A 23,659-nucleotide genomic window follows, 5' to 3' on the forward strand; every position below is an offset into this window, starting at 1 on the left:
ATGAATGTTCAGTGATGAAAGAGAGATATTAATGAGCACATATTTAACAATTTCACTTGGTAGTTCCATGCAGTGGTTAATGGAATAAAATAAATATATTTTCAAAGTGTTAAGAAAGTGAATTGTTTTAATATAGTCATGACTTTTGCACAAAAATTTTTAAAGAAATTCTTCTAATTTACCTCAACACAAAATTGTGTACAAAGTTGTGACCAAGGGGCATGGCCAGTGCATATGCCCCTATAGTGGTGGGAAAGCTACCTGTGTGTGAAGAATGTGACTCCAGGTCACACCTGCCTCCTGCTCAATTGGTATTTAACATATGCTCTTTAGCTGGAGGGATACTTTATTTACTAGGTGTTGTTTTGCATCTAAAGGTACAAGAAATGACTCAGTAAACAATTGCTACGAAGGCAAAGATACAACACAACATCATCAAGAGTTTCCTACTATGTGAGGGAGGTCCAGACCTCCTGCCCATTTACCAGGAGACTTTGAGGTCACCCATAGCACGTTTCCTCTTTGGCTTTCAATCAGTGACACCAGAGAGTCCACAGCCTTAGTTGAGTAAGACATTTAAACAACTAACTTTGAAATATCTGAACCCAAGATATATGATTTTATCCAAGAAGTTGAAGACAAGAGAGCATGATGGGAAGAGGGGCAGACCCCCAGTGCCCTTCTGGCAGTTCTCCTGGACTGCAGTGTGTCAGACCAGGCCCCCCTTCAGTGATAACCTGTCAGCGTCTTTCACTCCAGTTGGATCACGATCAGCACCAACGTTGCAGGAACCCTGAGACAAGAACAGGGCAGCTTAGAGCAGCCTGGAACATGCACAAACATGGAGAGGGATCTGCTCTATCCATGGAGGAACAGGAGGATGTGCTGCTTTGTCAGGAGCTTTCCGGTGACCAGATTCTCCAATCCTGCCTTCATGGCCTTGTTCCTCAGGCTGTAGATGACTGGGTTGAGGGACGGGGGCAGCACAATGTAGACTGCAGAGAGCACCAGGTCAGTGGAGGAGGAGGATCCTAGGAGGGGCTTCAGGTAAGCAGTGAAGGCAGTGGAGAGGAGAAGCACTACCACTGCCAGGTGGGGGAGGCAGGTGGAGTAGGCTTTGGCCTGCCCTGCTGTGGATGGGATCTGCCTGACAGTGGAGAAGATGAAAACATAGGAGACAACAATGCAGGCAAAGCAGCCAGTGTCCAGGATGGCACTTATGGAGATGAGCACGACTTCTGCAGTCATGTTATGGGAGCAAGAAATAACCAACAACTGCAGAATGTCACAGAAGAACTGCTGAATTTGACGGTTTCCACAGTAAGAAAAGGAAAAGGTGCTCACAGTGTGCATGGCACATACAAAGCCACTGCTGAGCCAGGACAGAGTGACCATCTGCACACAGGTGTCCCTCCTCATGATGGCTTCATAGTGCAGGGGATGGCAGATGGCGGCATAGCAGTCCATGGACATCACTGTGAGGAGACTCAGCTCTGCAACTGCAGAGAAAGGCACCAGGAAGACCTGGGAAACACAGCCGAGGAATGAGATGGAATGGCAGTGGGTGACAGAGTTGGTGACAGCTTTGGGCACCACAGCAGAAATGAGGCAGATATCAGAGAGGGACAGATTTCTCAGGAAGAGGTACATGGGCGAATGGAGGCCCGGGTCCAGGGAGGTGATGGTGATGGTGAGGCCATTCCCCACCAGGGCAGCCAGGTAGGCTGCAGTGAAAGCCCCAGCTTGTAGGAGCTGAAGGTTGCATGGGCCAGAGAAACCCAGGAGAAGGAAGCCCGTGAGCCCTGACGTTCTGTTCATTCTTGATGAAATGTTCTGCAATAAAAAGGGCAAGTTGGATGGAAAGATCAGGCTTGATATTTGTTCCTATTTAACGTGTGTGTGTGTGTGTGTGTGTGTGTGTGTGTGTGTGTGTATGTGACAGAGAGAGAGAGAGAGAGAGAGAGAGAGAGAGAGAGAGAGAGAGAGAGAGAGAGACATCTTGGCAGGAAAGGGGATTCAATGTTGGCTTTAACAATAAAGTTTTTCTATAAAATTCCAGTTCATTGATCACATTTTCCATGGTGTCTTATCATGTTTTCTGAGTTTTTCCTTCACAAAGTCTGAATGTCCTAATGGAATGCAGCAGCACACAGACATTGTCACAGGAGCAGGGCCAAGCAGCCCAGGCCTACAGAGAATGGTCCTGCTGAAGTGTGAGGAGTGAAGACAAGGATGTGCACTGTCCACTACTCACGTGCCCTGGCTAGTCCCAGGTGCTTTGCACCTTATTTCCCAGTCAATGGACTTTGATTCCTACTATTCTTCCACTGTGTCAGTTTCTGTAAGAATATGTGTGTTTTTGTCTTCTCTGTGTGAATGTGCTTTCCTCCTCCTTTTACTTTTCTGAGTCCATTTGGTCACCTTGGTGACTGATTAAACGTCTTAACCCAGATCCTGCTCTTGGCTTTTGTTTCCTCACCTTTCTACTCGTGTTTCATGTTCTTTTATTTTCCTGATTTTTGTTTCTTTCTTTTTTTCTTTGGAGGGACGGCTGTAGCCTGCATTTTGAGAAATATTTCTACAAAAATACGAAGGTGACAGAGGCAGAAATTCCTGCCAGCCTTTAATTTAAATGCTGATTCACAGCATCCTCATCTGTCACAAAACCAACAATAATAACTGTTCATGAATGATACTGTATCACTGAAGGTCACTGTTACTTGGTTCTTTTTAGTGGTCACATATTGGCAATTTAAACAAATCTTTATTAAGCTCACCATTATTTTCTATTATGTCTTACTCTCTTCCTCATAAGTGAATTAAACTTTCCCTTATATTTTCAATAATCTATTCATTGATTACAGTGTTGTCAGTATCCTGTTTTGCATGATGAGATTGTTGATATTTGCTTTGAATATTGCTATATCCTTAAGCCAAAATTCTACAATACAGTGGAGTCTTTGAAATAAATCCTGAGTTCATGTTTTAGAAATTAGCATAGAAAATATTGTTTTATGCCCTCTCATCTGTATTAAGGAGACTAGGTTTAGAGATCTTAAAATTGACATCTAATCACCCCCCCCAAAAAAAAAAAACATTTCTTATTAGGACATTTGGATAAGAATTTTCTCCAGACCTATAAAAGCCTTATGAAAATTATAGTTAGCCACAGTCTAAGGGAAAATCGGAACTCACTAAAGGCCTTCTCCTGCAGGACGTGGGAGCAGTACAAAGCTCTTGCAGGCTCTGGGGAACTTACTGGTGGTGGTGCAGAGGCTGTGGCTTCCCTCACCTCTGGGGGTGCGGAGCCCTGAGCTGCCTGCTGCCTGTGCTGTCAACAGGGCTGTGGAGAGGAGTGAGCACCAGGAGGAGGGTGGGGGTTATTTCTTGCCCTGACCTGAAGGTTGAGCTTGGCATGGGTCCAGAGGGAGATGCTGCCTCTACTGTGACTGTCACCTGCTCCCCCCAGTGGCTGAGGTACACACCTAGCTGTTCCTGATGTGGCCACAATGCCTCTCCCCTGAAAGCTCTCTCAAGGAGCAGCTTCCCACCCTGGAGTAGGGTCCAGAGAGGCCAGTGAGGCCCCCGGACTCCATCAGTCACTGAGGTACCTGTGGGAGAGACCGGGGTGAGGCTTCCCCAGGGCTGCTGTCAAGTTCAGATCCACCTTCACCAGGCTGTCTGTGGTCACGACCTTGCTTTCTCTGCAAATCCGGAGAGACTAGCCCGACCTTCTTTATTGGAATCACTACCCTGTTTCCATGGCAGTAGTGACATGCTTTTTCAAAACCAATTCCCTCTTTATGAGTAGGTTCATTTCTGGCTTTCCGTTCTTGTCCACTGTCCAAATGACCCAGATTTTCCAAGTCCTGTGCTATTTTAGTTATGTACAGCTCTGTGATAGAATTAGAAATAAGGTCTTATGCTTTCCCTGCTTTGTAGGTTTTGCTCATTATTTCCTTTCTAGTGTGTGTGTGTGTGAGTGTGTGTGTATGTGTGTGTGTTTTCACATGATTTTTAAAATGGTTTATTCTCTGTGAAAAAGGAGAGTTTATACAGTGATTTCATTAAATCCGCAGACCTTTGGTTGTGTAAATATTATAATGCATTCATTCTTCCAATGAAAATTTTTAATTCTCAGTAACTTCTTTAACCTTCTGGTTGAATTTATCACTACATATTGCTTTGTACCCATTATAAATGGGTTATTCATCTTCATTTTTATGATAGTTTGCTGTTTGGTTACAGCATACTTCAACTTTTTGAATCTTTATTTTGTATTTGTCAACTTTATTGAAAGTGCAATATCAATTTAGCAATTTGTGTGTGTGTGTGTGTGTGTGTGTGTGTGTGCCTGTGTGTGAATTATATATATTACCTGTGTCCTCGGTAAACAATGAGAACTTCTCTTCTCTCTGTCCTATATGGATGCATGTTCTTGCTTTATCTCACGTGCTTGTTCTGCAGTCTTTCAATACCTTGCTGGGTAGAAGTTTCAGGAAGGTGCCTTCATGCCTCTTTTGAAACTTCCCAAAGATTCCTCCCCTTTGCACATTGCTGGTCTGAGCAGAGGTTGTGGTTCTTCTGTCCTGGCCTGGGGCAAGTGCATGAGCCTGTGGTTCCTTTCCTCACTCCAAGACTCCTCCTCTGCCCCTCAGCATGTATTCCTTCATGCTGCTTTCCTGTAGGGCTTTGCGTCCTGCAAAAGGATGTGAGCTCTCCCCTTCAGTGCTGATTGCATTCATTTGGATTTTCTTTCTTTCTACTTGTTAATCAACTTACAGATGTGTTGGTTTTGTTTCTTTTTCAAAAATATACTTATCTCATTAATATTTTGTATTAATGAATTCTGTTATTTGTATAATGTATTCTGTTATTTCTGCTTTGCTATCTTTTTCTTTTTCTTCTCTTTCTCTCTCAGACTCTCTAGTCCTCTTCTTTATTTCCCCTGTTAACTTTGGAATGAGTTAGTCTATTTATTTCCTAGTTACTTGAGATTTTTTTTTGCAATTTTTATACTTTCATTTTTTTCCTTGTAAACTCTCTTCTTAGTTTGCTTTGGAGGTACCCCCATATTTTGGCATGATGCTTTCCCATTTTTATCCATCTCACGGTATTTAGACTTGACTTGGCTTTTACTGTTTTATCAACCTACTAGGTGTTCAGAAGTGTATTTTAAAATTTCTCTGTATTTTCATTTGTGATTTTCCAAATCCCTTCCTGTCCTCAGTTTCTGCTCTCACGCCACTGTGGTTCAAAGGAAACCACATATTATTGTAATCTTCCTGAACTTGTTCCTGTGCTGTGCCCTAACATGGAATCTGCCTTCCAGAATGTTATGTCTGTGCTTGAGGAGGAGATGTGCTCTGTTGCTCTTCCATGGCACAACCTCTCCATGTTTGCTAGGCCAACTTGGCCTGAAGTGTTTTTCCAATCTAGTATTTCTCTGTTAGTTTGCTGGCAGTGCAACCTGTGCATATTGGAAATTGAGGTGCTCAGTTCCCATGCTGTCAGGGAACTAATCTTTCCTGCCTTCCCATCCCTGATGTGTGTTTCCCTGCATGGGTGTGTGACATGATGTGTGCTGGGTGTTACATCCTCTTGAGGAGCTGAAGGCGTGTCATTACTGGACTTCACCTCTGCCTGTCCTTAGAGTCTGGCTGAGGTGTGTACAGCTGCCCTTGCTCTCTTTGGCCTTCATAACATACAGCACCCTCCCTGTGCCATTGCCTCACTCTGTCCTCACAGTGAGGTGAGTCTTCAGGAGGCAGCTCATAATTGAACTTCATAGTTTCATAAATCAGCCCCTCTGTTCAGGTTGCAGAACTAAATCCACTTACACTCAAGGAATCATTGACAGGAGAGGACTGATTTCTAACATTGACCCTCTCTTCTTGCCTGCCTGCAGTTTGATATTTCTGTCCTGGTAACCTTTGCATGTTTTACTTTCCTTCCTACTGAAGGTATTTGCTTTGAGGTTACTATGAGGTTTCAGTGGAACCTCATATTGTTCTAACAATTGCCTACAAGCTGATAACCACTTAATTTGATTGTAAACAAATCTGCACTATCTCCCATCCCACATCTTATATTTTAAAATAACAAAATTATGGCAGTACTTGTTATTGAACTAGGGGCACTTTACCACGGACCCATATCCCCATTGCTTTTTAAAAAACTTACATTTTGAGTCGGGCTCACTAAATTATCCACAGTGGACTCAAATTTGTGACACTCCTCCCTAGCTCATTGCACACACCACAGGCTCAGCTGTGTGCTTCTCTCTCATATTTGTATTCTACAGGACAAATTTCTTAGCACCACTCAAGAAACACCCTCTTTGGCAAAGTAGAAAACAGCTGAGAGACTTTAATTTGTGGAATTTATTAATGCACATACATACATACACCTGTGTATGTACATAGGTAAATCTCTAAATCGTCTGCATACCTAAGTGCCAGCACACCACATGTTAATTGTGGTAATGCTGGCATATCTTTGCTGAAGGTGTCACCAATGATGCAATTTTTCCAAAGGAACTGTCAATTGGCTTGGTGTCATGGCATTTCTGTATCCTCCTCCCTTCTACTAGTGATGGTCTAAATTTGGGGGCCAATGGCTATATGATGGACCGGTAGTCAGTGGCGGGTATGATCCAATTGCAGTGGTATCAACCTAAGACAGGAGGCTGACTCCTAAAGGTCAGTTGCCTAAAGGTCAGTTTTCCGATGACGGGTAAGAACCATATGTTGAATTGGACAACCTACCAGGCACGGTCCTTAAGCCACATTAACCTCACTCCCCCACTGGCACCAAGGCCAAATTTGGGGGCCAACAGAGGTGAGGCAAAGAACCTCACCCCCCCACTGGTGCATAGACCTATCCACAAGTATGGCTGTATGCTGGACCGGTAGTCAGTGACGGGTATGATCCAGTTGCAGTGGTATCAACCTAAGACAGGAGGCTGATGCCTAAAGGTCAGTTTTCCAATGACGGGTAAGAGCCATATGTTGAACTGGACAACCTACCAGGCACGGTCCTTAAGCCACATTACTTGTTGTTTAATTAATCAGAAGGGGGGAGATGCTGGGAGCCATCAGCCAAGTAGGTATGACAAATTCCTTGCCAGCTTACTCCCATGCTGTCTAGTGGAAGGACTTCTGAAAGGTGACCTTGCTCAAGGACCAGGCAGGATCCGTTTTTAGGGTGTTCCCCCTTTAGAATAGGGCAGTTTAGCATAATAGGAGAGTAGGGTGTTCCCCCTTTAGAATAGGGCGGTTTAGCATAATAGGAGATTAGGGTGTTCCCCCTTTAGAATAGGGCGTATCCTATTTGGATTTGCTGAGTTCCTCTTGAGTGCTTAGGGTCAGACAGTATATTTTGGGAGACAGAAGCCCATGTGGAGTGGATTTGGGCAGAGACCGTGGATTCCCCCAGAACGTGTTTGTAGACGGCCGGTGTGAGTTCGGGAATAAAGAATTGCTGTTTGAATCTACAAGCTGTGTGGTGACTCGTGATTTGTGCCCAGCCAGAGACTGCGGCATCAAAGCACCTCCCCTCCTAGAATCTGATAGACCCTCCACAGGGCCCCATAAGCTCCTGTTCTGCAGCCATATAAACTCCTGCATTATCAACCTCTACCATGGATTTTACTAAAATTTCTTTCACTAACTGACATTTCCTTGTTTTCCAGGAATTGTTCTGTTTCAATGTCTTTCAAATTTCCCAAGGTGCCCCTAGAAATTCTCAGGCCATAGTATCTATAAATAAAATACCCAGGGAGTGGTACAAGGACAACTCTCTAGAGAGCTCCAATCCCATTATCTCATTTTCCCTGCTGGTGTGAAGTAAGGTCAGTACTTGTTATTTAATAGACATGCAGAAGAACCAACCAACTCCCCCCACCATCTCCAGCCTTCTCCTCCCTAAGACTTGCTGACCTGCTGATGAGGAGGTTCTGCTCTGCCCTCACCTGGATGTGTCTACATACAAAAAGTAACTCTTGCTCCGTGCGAGATCTGATTAACTGAGACAAAACCTCATGGTTGTCTCACTGCATGTGACATCTTTAGTTTGTCTTTCATTGATTATAAAATGTTGCAGGGCTAGAGATTAGACAGACTCTGATAAAAATCGGTGTACTATCTCTGTTTTACAACCAATCAGAGCTCAAATTCACTGCTGCATCTGCACACCAGCTATGCACAAGCACAACACACCTACTTCTAGTTTACCAGTCTTTTATATTCCAGATGGGAATACTGCTAATTCCTATTTCTGCAGCTGTTTAAATGACTTCAACTCTGTTATGGAATGTTGAAAGCATCAAATGGCTCTTCCCCTGTAAAGATGAGAATAAAGATTCACAGGTGTTTCACTATCATGATCTTCTTGAAGATGTCCACAAATGACCCTGTTTTAGGTTCCCAAATTTTTAGGAATTATGACCTAATGCACACTGCCTCTGATAAACACACCTAAGAAGTTGGGGACCAACTTGCTTAATGTGCACCTCTGACTGCTGTGGTAGAATCAGGTCACACTGGGGAAGCATGGGGTGAACCTGTCTCCGGAAAACCCCAAATGTGCAGAGAAAAGATATGAAGTGCTCACACTTAGTGACCATGGATAATGCACCAGATGCTTTTAGAGAACTGCCCTTGAAGACATAGAATTCTGTGTAGCAGGAGATTATCTACAAGTACGTTGGACACTCGAGACATCATAACCATGAAGACACTGGAGGGCTGGAGTCCTTGAATGACTGGCTATGGTCCAGGCAGAGATGGTCTTTCTGTGTGGTTTGTGGTCAGCAGATAGTCTTTGTGGGGATATTTGAAAAAAAAAAGAAGAAAGAAATTAAAAGACTGATTGTGTGGGGCTGGGGATGTGGCTCAGGTGGTGGCGCGCTCACCCGGATTCGATCCTCAGCACCACATACAAATGGAGATGTTGTGTCCGCCGAAAACTAAAAAATAAATATTAAAAAAAATTCTTTCTTTCTTTCTCTCTCTCTCTCTCTCTCTCTCTCTCTCTCTCTCTCTCTCTTAAAAAAAAAAAAGACTGATTGTGCCTGTCCTTGTAAAGCTGAAGTGGGTACAGGGTGGAAGGCAGCCTGAGTCATCGGAAGGGGGCAATGGGCTATCATAGGAGGACAGGGAGGATGAATTCAGGCAGGACGGTAGCAGGTGGGATTCCAGGGACAAAAACAGCAGTGGCCCCATAGGAAGAATGTGCCTCTGCTCTGAGCATCTTTAGTTCAGGGCCACCTGCCTGCCCTCTCCAACACCTAGCAGCACTCTGAAGGAAAGTGCACAGATTCCTGAAAGTGCAAGAACATGAGGTGCTCCCCTCTGGGTTGCCACACATGTTTCAAATTATTATTTCAAATGTGTTTTTCATGATTTATTATGTGCTAATGGAAACAGTGCTTTCTCTTTTGCAATTACATACACATTGAAGCAGAAAGGCAGGTCAAACTGCTATTAACCCTTGGGAACAAATGCATTCATGGGCCAGGGAAAGCAGCAGCATGCTCCCACAAAACATTGCTTTCATTGGTTGGTTGGCATCCTCTAGAAAGCAGAGTATTCGAGGACACTGGTTAATGTTTAATTTTGTTAAGAAAGAGAATGATGTTTTACTGTTCAGAAGGCACAAGTTGTCATGTTGGAAATTCTCACCAACACAATCTTAATTTCCAGAGCTTCTAATATTTGCAAACACCTGAAATTCACTGACTCCTGGTGAGACCCACTGTACTCTGCTCTCCTCCACACCTACTTCTAGATTACTAGTCTTTCATGTTCCAGATGGGAATCACTGCTAATTCCTATTTCTGCAGCTCTTTAAATGACTTCAGTTGGTTAAAATGTTTGGTCATCCACCCAAGAATACATCCCACACTCAGGAGTTGACATCTCTCTCTTCCCTTACCCAGGGGTGGCCTCCACTTTCCAGTGTTCCTCAGGTCCCCGTGGGATGAGGGAGGACTGGGGAGGTGGTTCAGGGAGAGAGAAAGGAGACATCTTCTCCCCAGCTCTGCTGGACTAGCCTCAGCCCAGGTGCACAGTCACTCTCCCCGGCTCCTTGAACCTTGAAGCAGGAGCCACAGACTCACCTGGGTGTCTGACTTGAGCTGGTGTGGGCATCCTGCTGACCACTGCTGAATCCCTGACCAGCCAAGAGTTCATACCCTTCTGGTTTCCCCCAGGACCTTGCTGCTTGCTCATACACACACTACTCCTTGAATTACTTTTCCTTGCATCTAACAGAGAATTAAGTGACAAGCTGCATCAGGAATTCCAGGTAGGAGAAGACCCTGGGGTACCTCCCTCACACAATAGGTATTCTAGTGGTTGAACTCTGAGCAAGTTGCCATTTCCCAAGTATTGCACAGATGTCTCTGTCCTAAGGAAAATTCCAGCACTGCCTCCAACAGATTCCCAGAGTTGTAACTCAAGCAGCATCCTCACCTGTATCAACGCTCTTTAGTGTTCTCCAAATCCAGTTCTACCTACCCACTGACCATTGGGAGGAGGACCAACGATTCTCTTTCAATTCTTACTAATGTTGAATACTGAGGGGAGCTGTGGGAATCAGAGATGGGGTTGTGACCTTGACTCTGTAGTTCTGCAGCATATAGGGAATGTCTTCTCTGGACTTTGGGTAAATTGGGGAAGGAAGGGCTCAGAGCAGCAGATGAGCTTCTACCAGGCAATAGTATTCAATAACTGTCACAAGCATATTTCATCCTGGGGTTATGATGACTGCAGGGTTCCTGACTGTCCTATGCAGGAGGTTGCACACTCACACAGCTGGAAATACTAGAGCGAGCTCCTGCAGAACCACGTCTAAAGCAAAGTGTGTTAAGGGTAACTTCCACCAGGTTGCACTCAAGCTGCTCACTCCTTTATTCTCTGCTGAGCACAGACTGCACACAGGAAAAGAGGCCTGTCTTGCTCTTCAGGATCAGGCCCACAGAGGGAGAAGACAGCAAGTAAGAAACAGACACTAACCAGACCCCTAGGAGCAGGGATTTGGTGCGCACACTTGGACTCAGGGCTTAAGTTAAGTTCCTGCATTCAGTCAAAGACAGTTTCCCTGGATCCTAGCAGAGCTGTTTTATAAAAGATCCCACAAAATTTAATTTTATGTATTCTAATTTCAATATGTTCATTGTGTTCAATTTGACTTCAATGTGTTTGAGGATAGGAAGCAATTCTAGGACTCCTCCACAGGAGGTGACAGTGGAGAAAAGTTTGCATGGATGTATTTTAATTTTATTGAATGTTGGAATAAAGTTAAATTTCCCAACTTTAACCATCTTCCAAAGTGAATAAGAATTCCCTATGAAAGTGTTGTTAATGGGCAGCTGTCAGAGCTTTGTCATAGGGCCTGGCTGGAAGAGTTAAGCCTTGAGTCAGGATTGTCAGTCACTCAGGTGAGGAGGCCTGGGAGTAAGAATGGGCCTGCAGGAGGAGGTGAGCTGTGGCCACTCCCCAGCACCTTCCTGCTGCTGCATCACAGCAAGTGTCCTGTCCTGTCTAAAAAATGAGGCTTGAGGGACATCATCCCCCAACAGGGATTAGGATCCAGAACTTCACTATGGCACTACTTGACACATCTATGCAGAGAAAAGCAGCTGTTTAAAAATGTGTTTGAACCTTAGATTTGCTAGGTACATGTTTTTGATCTTCCCTTGTTTGTAAAATATATCCATGTTAACTAAATATGCTATTCTGTAGTAAGTACAGTCTATAAGATTTTGTGAATTATATTAAATATTCCATATTTTAAATTAAATTAATAAAGTATATATATAAGACTTTCCTTTTAGAAATTTGACACTAATTTTTTTACTAAATAATTTTAATGATTTTATTAGTGCATTATAGTTATACATGATAGTAGGTTTTATTTGGAAATATTAGTATGTGCATGAAACTAAACTGCCACCTTTCAGCCCCCTGTACTTCCCCTTCCCCTCCCCTTTCCTATTCTCTGACCTCCTTCCTGTTGTAATGGCCTTCTTTCTATTTATTTGTTGTTTTTTAAATTAGCGCTGTGCAGATAAACCTAAGGGCGTCCTTCCCTGGGGGTTTACACATGTACACAGGATAGTATGGTGAATTTCATTTCTCAGCTCCTCCTCTCCCACTGCTTCCCTTCTTGAGGCCCACTCTTTGCCCCATTCCTTATTTTGTTCTAACCCACATAAGAGAGAAAACATTCCACCCTTGGATTTCTTACTCTGGCTTATTTCACTCAGCATGAAGTTCTCCACTTCCATCCCTTTGCTCCACCTCCATCCATCTACAGCAAATAACATTATTTCATTCTTCTTGGTGGCTGAGCAAACTCAGCCATATTAGTCCACATTTTCTAGATCCATTCATGTCTTCACAGGCTCCTGGGCTGATCCCCTATCTTGGCTCTTGGGAGTCGTGCTGTAAACGTGAATGGATGTGGCTGAGTCACTATACTAGGCCAATTTTAGTTCTTTTGGATGAATACAAAGGAATTGGAGAGCAGTTTCAGTTCAGGGTTCCATTCCTAGTTTTTTATTATAGCTAGCGTTTTCCAAAGTATTATTCCATGCTGCAAGTAAATACACGAGACCTCTTACCTGATTTACACATGGCACAAAGAACAAGCATCTTCTAAAACAGAAGGCTTTGCCTCTGCAGGTCATAGACTGGGCTCTGAGGAGTGGACTTCTATTTTATTTTTTCAGAGACAAGAAGCCCCTCCAACCTCCTTTTGGATGATGTCTGCAGTATGTAGAGACTCAGCCACACTTCACAGACAGACGGAATCCCGATTGGCGGGAACACATTCCTGCCCTTCTCCTTTGTGCTCTACTAAAAGGTTTGCTGCAGAGAGACTGCATTTCGTTCTATGTCCTAACCCCTCCTCTTCTACTCCTCCTCCTGATCTGTGCCTCCTTCCTCCTTTCCTTTTATTCATTGTGTTTTTTAGATCTTATTAGCTAGAAGTTGGGGTTGTCCTTGTTGGTTTTTAATGAACTAAATATTTCCTGATCAAGATGTTAATTGTATTTCATAAATTAAAAAAAAATGTCAACACCATATCTGGTAATAAATCCTGGAACTACCAAAAATACCAAGAATATTTCAACTTGACAAAAAAAATCCCCCAAGCCAATAGTTTAAGAAAGAAATTAACAGCAGTAAAGGAGGCTGGGCGAGAAGGTGATAACAGGAAAAACCTAGGAGGGCTGGGGAAATCTATGGGCAGGAGCACCATGAGGAAGGAAGGTGTTAAAAAAAAAGGCCCATCTCTCCATTCACTAAAGCATCAACAATTGGGTTAATGTGGAGACACTCCAAGTGGTGACCTGGGTCAATGCGTGAAGTAAATACATGAGACCTCTTACCTGAAGCCCCCACAATGAATGGGAGGAAAAATTGTCAGACATCTGTCTCCTCTGTTATCTTCTCCTCTCTGCTTTCCTTCCCTCCCCTCCTCTCCTCTCTTCCATGAGACACTGTTTTCCTGCAGTGTGATCAGAACAGTTGACTTGGGGCACAGGTGCAGAGTGATTCCTCAGAATAATCAAATTTCCTGGATTATGATTCTCATATAAGCTGCTTCTAGGATGTTTTTCTATTGAGAGAAGATGCACCTCTGTAGACAAAGGACCTCCCTAGACATATTCCCAGCTGACCTCCTCTTAGCTATCTGTGGCCACTGCATCTGAACACAACTTCAGAGGGGGAGAAATGTCCAATCAGACCAGAGTGACTCACTTCCTCCTCAGGGGCTTCTCAGACATCCCAGAAGGGGAGGCCAGTGGTCATTGTCTCTTTCCTGTTGGTCTACACCTTTGGCCTCCTAGGGAACATGTCCATCATCACAGCTGTGCTTAGACACAGCCGCCTCCACACACCCATGTACTTCTTCCTGAAGAATTTGTGTTTTCTGGACCTGAGCTACATCTCGGTCACCATCTCCAAGGCACTGGCTACCACCCTACAGGGCCCTGGGGTCATTTCCTACCTCGAGTGTGTGGCTCAGCTTTACATGTTTTTCACACTTGCTTCAGCTGAGTGCTTTCTGCTCACAGCCATGGCTTATGATCGGTGTGTGGCCATCTACAGGCCCCTGCTCTATGGGACCATCATGAGCCACGGACGGTGCTGGGCACTGGTGGTCCTGGCCTGGGTGGGCGGTAAGCTCTACTCTGCCTTCCACACCATCAACACCTTCTCTCTGCCCTTCTGTGGGCCCAACGTAGTGGAGCACTTCTTCTGCGACATTCCTGCTCTCATGAGGCTCTCCTGTGCTGACTTCCACCCCAGGGAGGAGGTGGGTTTTGCCATGAGCAGCTACATCATCTTGAGCTCCTTCGCCCTCACGGTCCTCTCCTACATCCGCATCCTCTCCACCCTCCTGCGGATGCCCTCGGGGGACGACCCGCTGGAAGGCCTTGTCCACCTGCTCCTCCCACCTGACCACAGTCCTCCTGTTTTATGGCAATGGAAGCTTCACCTACCTGAGGTCTGCATCTCAGTACTCCACCACCCAGGGTCGCCTGGCAACCGTCTTTTACTCCATCCTCACCCCTTCCTTGAACCCCGTCATCTACTCTCTGAGGAACCCAGACATGAAGGTCGCGCTGCAGAGGCTGAGCTGCCAGCGGAGTCTGAGCGCTGGGTGCTGCACAGCTGGCCTTGGTCCAGGTGTCTGATGCTCAGGGGGTGCAGACAACCTCCTCCATCCCTCCCCTGCTCTCCCGCTGAGTCTCCCCCTGTGGATGTCCCCACCCACCACCTGCTGCTTCTCCTCTCTCCCCAGAAGGTCCTTTACTTCAATGGTCTTACATACAATTCCACCTCAGAAACATACAAATCTTGATTTCTTCAGATTGTACCATAAAAAATCATTTTTAAATAATTCTTCTTCCATTCAGTATATCTGTAAGAATTCATGTTTTTTTTCCTCTGATCTTTTCTTGAATGGTATTCTCAAATCTTTATCATCACTCTCATGCTGTGGCCCCTAATCATGAATTTCCATCTTTCTCTTGACATCATTTCCCTGAATATAACATAAGGACCACATTTTTAATCTGTCTACAATCTACTTATTCCTTTCCTTCTATTTCAAACTGCCTGACCATTCCTGATTCTACTATTCAGCCTATCCTCTGATTAGACATCCAAAGAGTAGAACCCATTCTCATTTCACCTTTATCCTTCTAAAGGATATTGTTGTCTACAGTCAATATGTCCTCAATTCAGTGGCTTTCCCAGCACCCTTTTTTCCTAAAGAAAGAACAGGTTAAGGAGGTCAGTAGGTGGCCTTGGTGCTGAAGCAGGACTCTGTCCTTCTCCACCACCATTATTTTATCTGGTTTTCCTTTTGGGAAATCTTTAGAATTCCATCCCTGGTACACAATTAAACTACTCTTTTGGTTCCTCTTCCTGCTGTCTCCTTTCTTCATCATTGAGAGGTTACCTTTTAAGAAAAAAAAATCTTTTTAAAATTTATTGTTTCTTTTCAGTGGTGCATGACAGTAGAATCCATTTGATGTTTTTATACAAGGTTGGAATATCTATTATTCTAGTTAGAATTCCATTTCTGTGGATGTACAAGATGGTGGATTCACTGTGTTGTTTTCATGTGTGTACAGGGCAAATTGTGTCAGACTCATTCCACTGTCTTTCCTTTTCCTATGCCCCTCCCTTTCCTCCATTCCCCATTGTCTATTTTATTGTACTTCTCTTCTTCCCCTCACCCCCCTATTCATTGTGTGTTTATTACTCACATATCAGAGAAAATATTGGCCTCTTGGGGGGGGAGGATTGGCTTGTTTCATGTAGCATGACAGTCTCTAGATCCATCCATTTACCAGAAAATACCGTAATTTCATTGTCTTTAAGGGTGAATAATATTCCATTGTATATACATACCAGAATTTTTTTCTTCATTCATCTTTTGGTTCCATAGTTCAGCTATTGTGATTTGAGCTGTTATAAAAATTGATGTGGTTGTATCACTGTAGTTTGCTGATTTTAAATCCATTGAGTATATACCATGAAGTGGGATAACTGAGTCAAATGGGTCCCATTCTAAATTTTCTGAGGAATCTCCATAAAGCTTTCCAGATGGGTCACACCAATTTGCAGTCCCATAAGCAATGTATGAGTGAATCTTTTCCTCCACATCCTCACCAACATTTACTGTACTTACTTGTATTCTTAATATTATTTCCATTGTGATTGGAGTGAGATGGAATATCAGTGTAGTTTTAATTGACATTTATCTAGTTGTTAGAGATGTTGAACATTTTTTCATATATTTATTGACCACCTGTATTTCTTCTTCCATGAAGTGTCTATTCAGTTCCTTAAACACATGGATATTACATGCTCCTATAGTAACAAAAATCCTTCAGGAACTCTTGCCATGTCTATTCTGAAACATCGAGATTTTCAGCATGATTTCCATTACCTTTCATTTTCTGAAGCATATTTACATCACGCTCTCTCAGCTGCCCTGAACACACCCCTCACTGAAGGCACCAGGACTGCTTCTGCATTTTCATCCTCTGTGAATAGCACCACATGGAGCAATCAGAACTTGGACTTTCAATATCACTTCTTCTCTTCTAAGCAAATGCTAATCTGCAGTCAGCAGGGCATGATTGACATCCAGATATCATCTTATCTCCTGGTTCTGAGACATTGTCACGTATTTCATGTGGAACCAGCATCTGGGCATTAAAAAACACAAAATGCTCAAAGATCCAAACCCTCACCCGTACTTTCAGGTCTTAGGTCTTTGATTAATTTCAGGTTGATTTTCGTCCATGGTGAGAGATAAGCATCTGTCATTCTTTACATTGACTGTGTGGTTTTCCCAGCACAATTGGTTGAAGAGACTCTGCTTTCCACTCACATTCTTGGTGCATTTGACAAACACCTATTGGCATGGATTCCTGTTGCACCACCCTTCCTCTCTACTGGTTCTGTTTCTTGTTGTGTGAATACTGGAAACCATGGCCATCACTCTTGGTTCCCACAGCTTGTCACCAGGTGGCCGCTTCCATCTCCTCCAGCTTTCAGAACCCGTCATGTGGACACTCCAGCTGCTCCATGGCATGCTTTGTGTTGGCCACCTCCAGTGTCTTCCTCTGGTCGCCATCCATTCACTGTCCATCAATGCTCCACTGGATTTTAGGTTCTGAGTCAAAGATTTGCCCAGCAGTCATGATGTGTAATTCCACTTCTGAGGAGAGGTCCCTCGCTGCCATGACCTCACCTATAATAACACTGAAGCTGACATCCACTAAGTGCTTATATCCCGGTACCCACTGCTCTATCAGGGCATGACGTGTAGCACACTTTTTTCTCCTGATTTCTTAATTAGGCCACTGTCCTTATCTGATCTTTTCCTTATGATCATAGTCACACTTTGTATTCAGCCATGATGTTTTCTCCTTGTAACTGAATGTAACTGTTATTAATTTTAAAAGGATGAGAATTCATGGTCATTTATTACCTGAAGCATATTAGAATATGGAAAGTACTCTATATTGTCAAATCTTACTTGCCTGCTTAAACTGAAAAGAGAAGTAACAAAAAGAAATGGTGCACCGAATTTCCTCTGAATTAAAACAGCAAACGCAAACCAAAACACTAGTGTTTAATTCCTCCTAAATTATAATATTTTTATCATTAGTCACTGGTTATATAATCCTGCATAGTTGTATAAACACCATTTTCCCATATATGAGGTGGAATTTCTCATTATTACCTCAAGCAATTATTATGAAAATTAGAATTTTATATTAAAAAATCCTTAGGAAGCATGTGAATGTAGCATGGATTTTCATCATCTAGTTTTTTTGCAGGTGCTAATTGATTAAGAGATCAGTCTGCAGGGCTTAGAAGATGGCTATTTTAGTTTTATAAAAGGTGCACAGTGTCAATATGAAGGAGAATAAGTCCACTAAAAAGAAGAATTGGAGCTTTAGACATATGTGTAGGCTCAGCCTGAGGGTGTTAAGGAATGTGACTGTGAAAAGATCAAATAACTCAATGCGATCTCTTGGGTGAAAAAATTAAGGGAAAATGGGGAACCTAAGTAAATAATCTGGTAAACAAAACAAATGAGCCCTAGTTTTAGAGAAAAATTTGGAAATTTGAAATTGTTGAAAAAGTAAAGCCATATTGAAATAGAAGTAAAAAAGGAAATGGAAACCTATTCATATACTCCACCATTGAGCTTGAACCTTAGACCCAATAATCTGATTTTAAACATGGTTTAGCTTTTGACAGCTTCTTCTTTGCAATAACATCAAGTTAATTAAAAATAAAATAAAGAGTTTCCTTGTGATCTACATGATAGGATGACATGCAGTGACATGCAGAACTGACAATCACAATTTGGGGAATGAGATGATTAGAAACCTTTCAAAATTCAAATAAACATAAATCAGGCTATTGTTTCCCACAACGGTACTGTTTGGGCAGTTATTGTGTGAATACTATGAGTTACTTAAATCTCTAAGGTTTCTCAATGCACAAAAAGTGACACAGTGCTATTTGAAAGTGGACCTAAGTTAGATAGAATGTATGTTAGAATTCAAAGACAACCACTAAAGTTTTTTTAAAAGATACATAGTTAGTATGCTAAAAGACATGACAAATTAAATCACATAAAACACTTAAAAAAAAAAAGAAAGAAAGAAAGAGAGAGAGAGAGCCGCCGGGGTGGTGGTGCAGGCCTGTAATCCCAGCAGCTCAAGAGGCTGAGGCAAGAGGATTGATAGTTCAAAGCCAGCCCCAGCAAAAGCCAGGCCCTAAGCAACTCAGTGAGACCTTGTCTCTAATTAAAATATAAAATAGGGCTGGGGATGTGGCTCAGTGGTCCAGTGCCCCTGAGTTCAATCCCCAGTACAAAAAAAAAAAAAAAAAAAAAAAAGTCAGAAAGAAGAGACAAATAAAAAAGCAAATATTAAAGAATTAAAAACATTGTAGATGTTGAATTAATTCTTTCAATAATTACTTTAAATATAAATGTTCAAAACAGAACACTTAAAAGATGAAAATTTTCAGAGTTGATTATAAAAATCAACTATATGCTTACTTATTAAAAAATCACTTTAAATATAAAGATATTGGTAGATTAAAAGTAAAGAAATGGAGAGAGAACCACCTTGCTAAAACTAAACAAAAGAAATTGGTCAGTTGTGTTGAGTTCAGACAAGGACTTTTGGAACAATGAAAGTAATTAGGAATAATAACAGAATTAGATATATGAAACAGGTCATTTTGCAAAGAAGATGTAAAATTCCTTAATTTGTATACCCCAGACACAAGGACATCAAAAACTACTAAAATTCCAGGAGAAATAGACACATTCACAATTTTATTGGGAGACTTCAACACCCTTAAGTCAGTTATTAATAAATTCAGCAGATAAAATAATCCAATACAGATCTGAAAAACACTATTGACCACATTAATCAAATCAACATTTACAGACAGAGGATGGAACATGGTCTGAGTCCTAAGCAATCAATGAAAGGCTAGGTCTAGAGGAGTCACCCCTCAACCACATAAAGAGTGCACAGGACGAACCCATGGACAACATGGTACTGAGCGGGAAAACAGAAAGAAGTTTCTCCAGAAGCAGGAATAGGGCAGGGCTGTCCACTCTTACCACCCCTCTTTAATATGGTACTTAATATTTCAGGCAGAACAGTGGGGCAAGAGAAAGACAGACACACACAGGAAAGGAGGAAGTGATTTTAGTCCTGCTTCCAGATGACATGAGTCCATTGACAACCCTGAGGTGCCACCAAAAGACAGGTGAAAATGATAAACCCCGCAGAGCAGGAAGTCAAGATCAGCACATAAAACCCAGTAGCTTTGCTGTACAACCCAAGTTTACCTGTTGGAAAAGGACCTGGGGGAAATAATCCCATTCATATTAGCCACAAAAATAGCTAGAAATTAACCTCACCAAGGAAGCAAAAGACCTCTGCAATGGCAGGATCCATCCTAGAAGACGTGAAGAACTAGAGACAAAACACAAACAGAAAAGTAACAACAAAAGAACAAGTAATTTAATTTTAAAAAATGAGCAAATGCATGGCATGTTGAATCCCACTGTGAGTATAATTATGATGCACCAATAAAAATTTGATATAATTTTTAATTAAATTTAATTGTAATTAAAAAAAAACAAATGGGCAGATAATCTAGACACTTACAAAAGAAGTGTAAATGGCCAATTAATATATGAAAATAGCTAAATGTTTTTAGTCATTGGAAACATGTGAATAAAACTACATTGAGATTCCTTCTCACCCCAGTCAGAATAGCTTTAATCAAAACAGCCAAGCAAACAACGATGCTGGTGGGATGTGGACACAGAGGAGCCCATGGCCCCATGCTCTGCTGGGAAATGGAAGTCAGCACAGCCACTGTGGGGAGATGTCAGTTATAGGCAATGTCGATTGTACATTGTACATTGTACATCTAGAGGTGACCCCTCTAGACCTAGCAAAAAAATGATGTGATCAAACCACAGAATATCCCCATCACACCTAATGTTGCCCAGTGGGAATGTCCAGCTAACTTTCCCAGGCCAAGGTGACCAGTGTTCTGATTTCTGTCCCCAGAAGCACGCTCTGCCCATCCTGGAGCACTGGATGAATGACATCAGAAGCATGCTGTCTTTCTTGGGGGCTTGTTTACTGCTGCGCCTGTGAAATTGGGTCTGTTGCGGCAGTTTGATTTTGTCTGTTTTGCCACAGTTTGTTTATCCATTCATGCGTGGATGGGCACTAGTCTCTGTTTACAAAGCTGCTGTGGATATTTGCATACAAGCAAAGCTTTTTAGGATCAGTTTTCATATTATTTATAAATACATAGAAATGGGACTTATTAGGACATTGAATTAACTTTAGAGAAACTGCTGCCATCCACTCATGAAAGCAATGTCTGAAGACACATTCCACAAGTTTGCCAGCATTTTCCTACTTTGCTTTTTATTTTATTTTTTTTATTAATTTTTATTGTAGGTTGTTCAAAACATTACATAGTTCTTGATATATTATATTTCACACTTTGATTCAAGTGGGATATGAGCTCCCATTTTTACCCCATATACAGATTGCAGAATCACATCAGTTGCACAACCATTGATTTACATATTGCCATTCTGGTGTCTGTTGTATTCTGCTGCCTTTCCTATCCTCTACTATCCCCCCTGCCCCATCCCCTCCCCTCTTCTCTCTCTACCCCCTCTACTGTAATTCATTTCTCCCCCTTTATATTTTGCCTCCTTTCCCCTCACTTCCTCTTGTATGTATTTTTGTATACCCCTGAGGGTCTCTTTCCATTTACATGCAATTTCCCTTCTCTCTCCCTTTCCCTCCCACCTCTCATCCCTGTTTAATGTTAATCTTCTTCTCATGCTCTTCGTCCCTACTCTGTTCTTAGTTACTCTCCTTATATCAAAGAAGACATTTGGCATTTGTTTTTGAGGGATTGGCTAGCTTCACTTAGCATAATCTACTCTAATGCCATCCATTTCCCTCCAAATTCTATGATTTTGTCATTTCTTAATGCAGAGTAATACTCCATTGTGTATAAATGCCACATTTTTTTTATCCATTCGTCTATTGAAGGGCATCTAGGTTGGTTCTACAGTCTTGCTATTGTGAATTGTGCTGCTATGAACATGGATGTAGCAGTGTCCCTATAGTGTGCTCTTTTTAGGTCTTTAGGGAATAGACCGAGTAGGGGAATAGCTGGATCAAATGGTGGTTCCATTCCCAGCTTTCCAAGAAATCTCCATACTGCTTTCCAAATTGGCCGCACCAATTTGCAGTCCCACCAGCAATGTACAAGAGTACCCTTTTCCCCACATCCTCGCCAGCACTTGTTGTTGTTTGACTTCCTAATGGCTGCCAATCTTACTGGAGTTAGATGGTATCTTAGGGTGGTTTTGATTTGCATTTCTCTGAGTGCTAGAGATGGTGAGCATTTTTTCATGTACTTGTTGATTGATTGTATGTCCTCCTCTGAGAAATTTCTGTTCAGGTCCTTGGCCCATTTGTTGATTGGGTTATTTGTTATCTTATTGTCTAATTTTTTGAGTTCTTTGTATATTCTGGATATTAGGGCTCTGTCTGAAGTGTGAGGAGTAAAGATTTGTTCCCAGGACGTAGGCTCCCTATTTACCTCTCTTATTGTTTCTTTTGCTGAGAAAAAACTTTTTAGTTTGAGTAAGTCCAATTTGTTGATTCTAGTTATTAACACTTGTGCTATGTGTGTCCTATTGAGGAATTTGGAGCCCGACCCCACAGTATGTAGATCATAGCCAACTTTTTCTTCTATCAGACGCCATTTCTCTGATTTGATATCAAGTTCCTTGATCCACTTTGAGTTAACTTTGCTTTTATACCTACTTTGCTTTTTATACCTGCCCTAAACATCACATCTTGATAACTGTAACACCAGCATTTCCCATGGTGTGACCATGGTCTCTGCCTCAGCCTCCCAGGGAGCTGGGATTACAGGTGTGCCACCACATCTGGCTAAGAAGTATATGTTTAAAGTGTACATTTCATATCCTGAGAGCATGCAAGTTTCACCAGAGATTAAAATATTATTTTGATCTTTTCACACAGCATGTTCATGGATTTTTATTTTTTTGGTTGTGATTTTTCCATGTCCAAATCAATTGATTTTTACTTGCATCTTTAATTATTTGGCCTCATGTACCTTGATCTTGGTGTAACCCTTTGGAAACATTAGGCAATACCCAATTTCTCAGTGACTTGCTTCTTAATAAATGCAAATATCTGGGAAATCCCTTGACCCTCCTGATCAAGAGAGTCACAGCCTTTGGGACAGAAGTCTCCTGTGTTTCTCCTTTGCTAGCAAAGCAATACTTCTTTCTTCTTTTTCTCAAAATAAATAAATAAATGCAAATATCTGGAAACAGGCATATCCATAGTAAGTTTCACTACATGTTTTCCTCTGCACATTCACATCTTCATAATGGAGTTAAGAATGGAGTTTACTTCTGAAATTACCATGAAGCTGTTTGTTTACTAGTTGAGAAGCATCACACATTAATTAATCCTTTGAAGTCTGCTTTTTGGATAATCTCTAGTATACATCACAGACTTGACTCTAATAAAATAAGAGCAGCAATTCTCTAAAATCTAAAATTGATATGATGGGTGGTGATACACAGATATAATCCAACATATTTAGAGAGACATGAATATTATAAAATCCACTCATATTTACTACTTTAGATCTATAAATAAAAGTCAAATGATCAGGTTCTTAGATGCTGTAAAGAAAGCTGCTAAATTCTGCACTAACTGCTAACTACTCTCTACTCCAGTATATATGTACCCACCCAAAAGAAAATGGTTTTATATATATATATATATATATATATATATATATATAATTATATATATATGTATATAAATATATATATATATAATATTTATATGTATACATATACAAATACATATAAATATGTATATTATATATATAAAGTCGCAACATTTTGAGGACTAGATAACATTGAAAATATTTTTGTTAAATTAAAAATAATCTCAGATGCTTACTACATCATTATTTTTAATGTACAT

At 41.8% G+C, this 23,659-nt stretch overlaps 1 protein-coding gene and 1 pseudogene across 1 annotated transcript; one reads left to right on the plus strand and one right to left on the minus strand.

The window, feature by feature from the left end:
• Window positions 1–858: 858 nt before the first annotated feature.
• LOC143385762 (olfactory receptor 14A16-like) lies at window positions 859–1,818 on the minus strand. Its single transcript, XM_076841291.2, has one exon. It carries the CDS (start codon window positions 1,816–1,818, stop codon window positions 859–861), a length of 960 nt encoding a protein of 319 aa, XP_076697406.1.
• An 11,927-nt stretch (window positions 1,819–13,745) lies between these two features.
• Window positions 13,746–14,713, plus strand: LOC143385761 (olfactory receptor 5AR1-like; annotated as a pseudogene).
• Window positions 14,714–23,659: the final 8,946 nt, after the last annotated feature.

This window comes from Callospermophilus lateralis, unplaced genomic scaffold (assembly GCF_048772815.1).
Source record: "Callospermophilus lateralis isolate mCalLat2 unplaced genomic scaffold, mCalLat2.hap1 Scaffold_1712, whole genome shotgun sequence".
Classification (NCBI taxonomy): Eukaryota; Metazoa; Chordata; class Mammalia; order Rodentia; family Sciuridae; genus Callospermophilus; species Callospermophilus lateralis.

Bases quoted from the DNA above. Each gene is read 5' to 3' on its own strand.
- LOC143385762 (XM_076841291.2), bottom strand. From the start codon at position 1,818: ATGAACAGAACGTCAGGGCTCACGGGCTTCCTTCTCCTGGGTTTCTCT.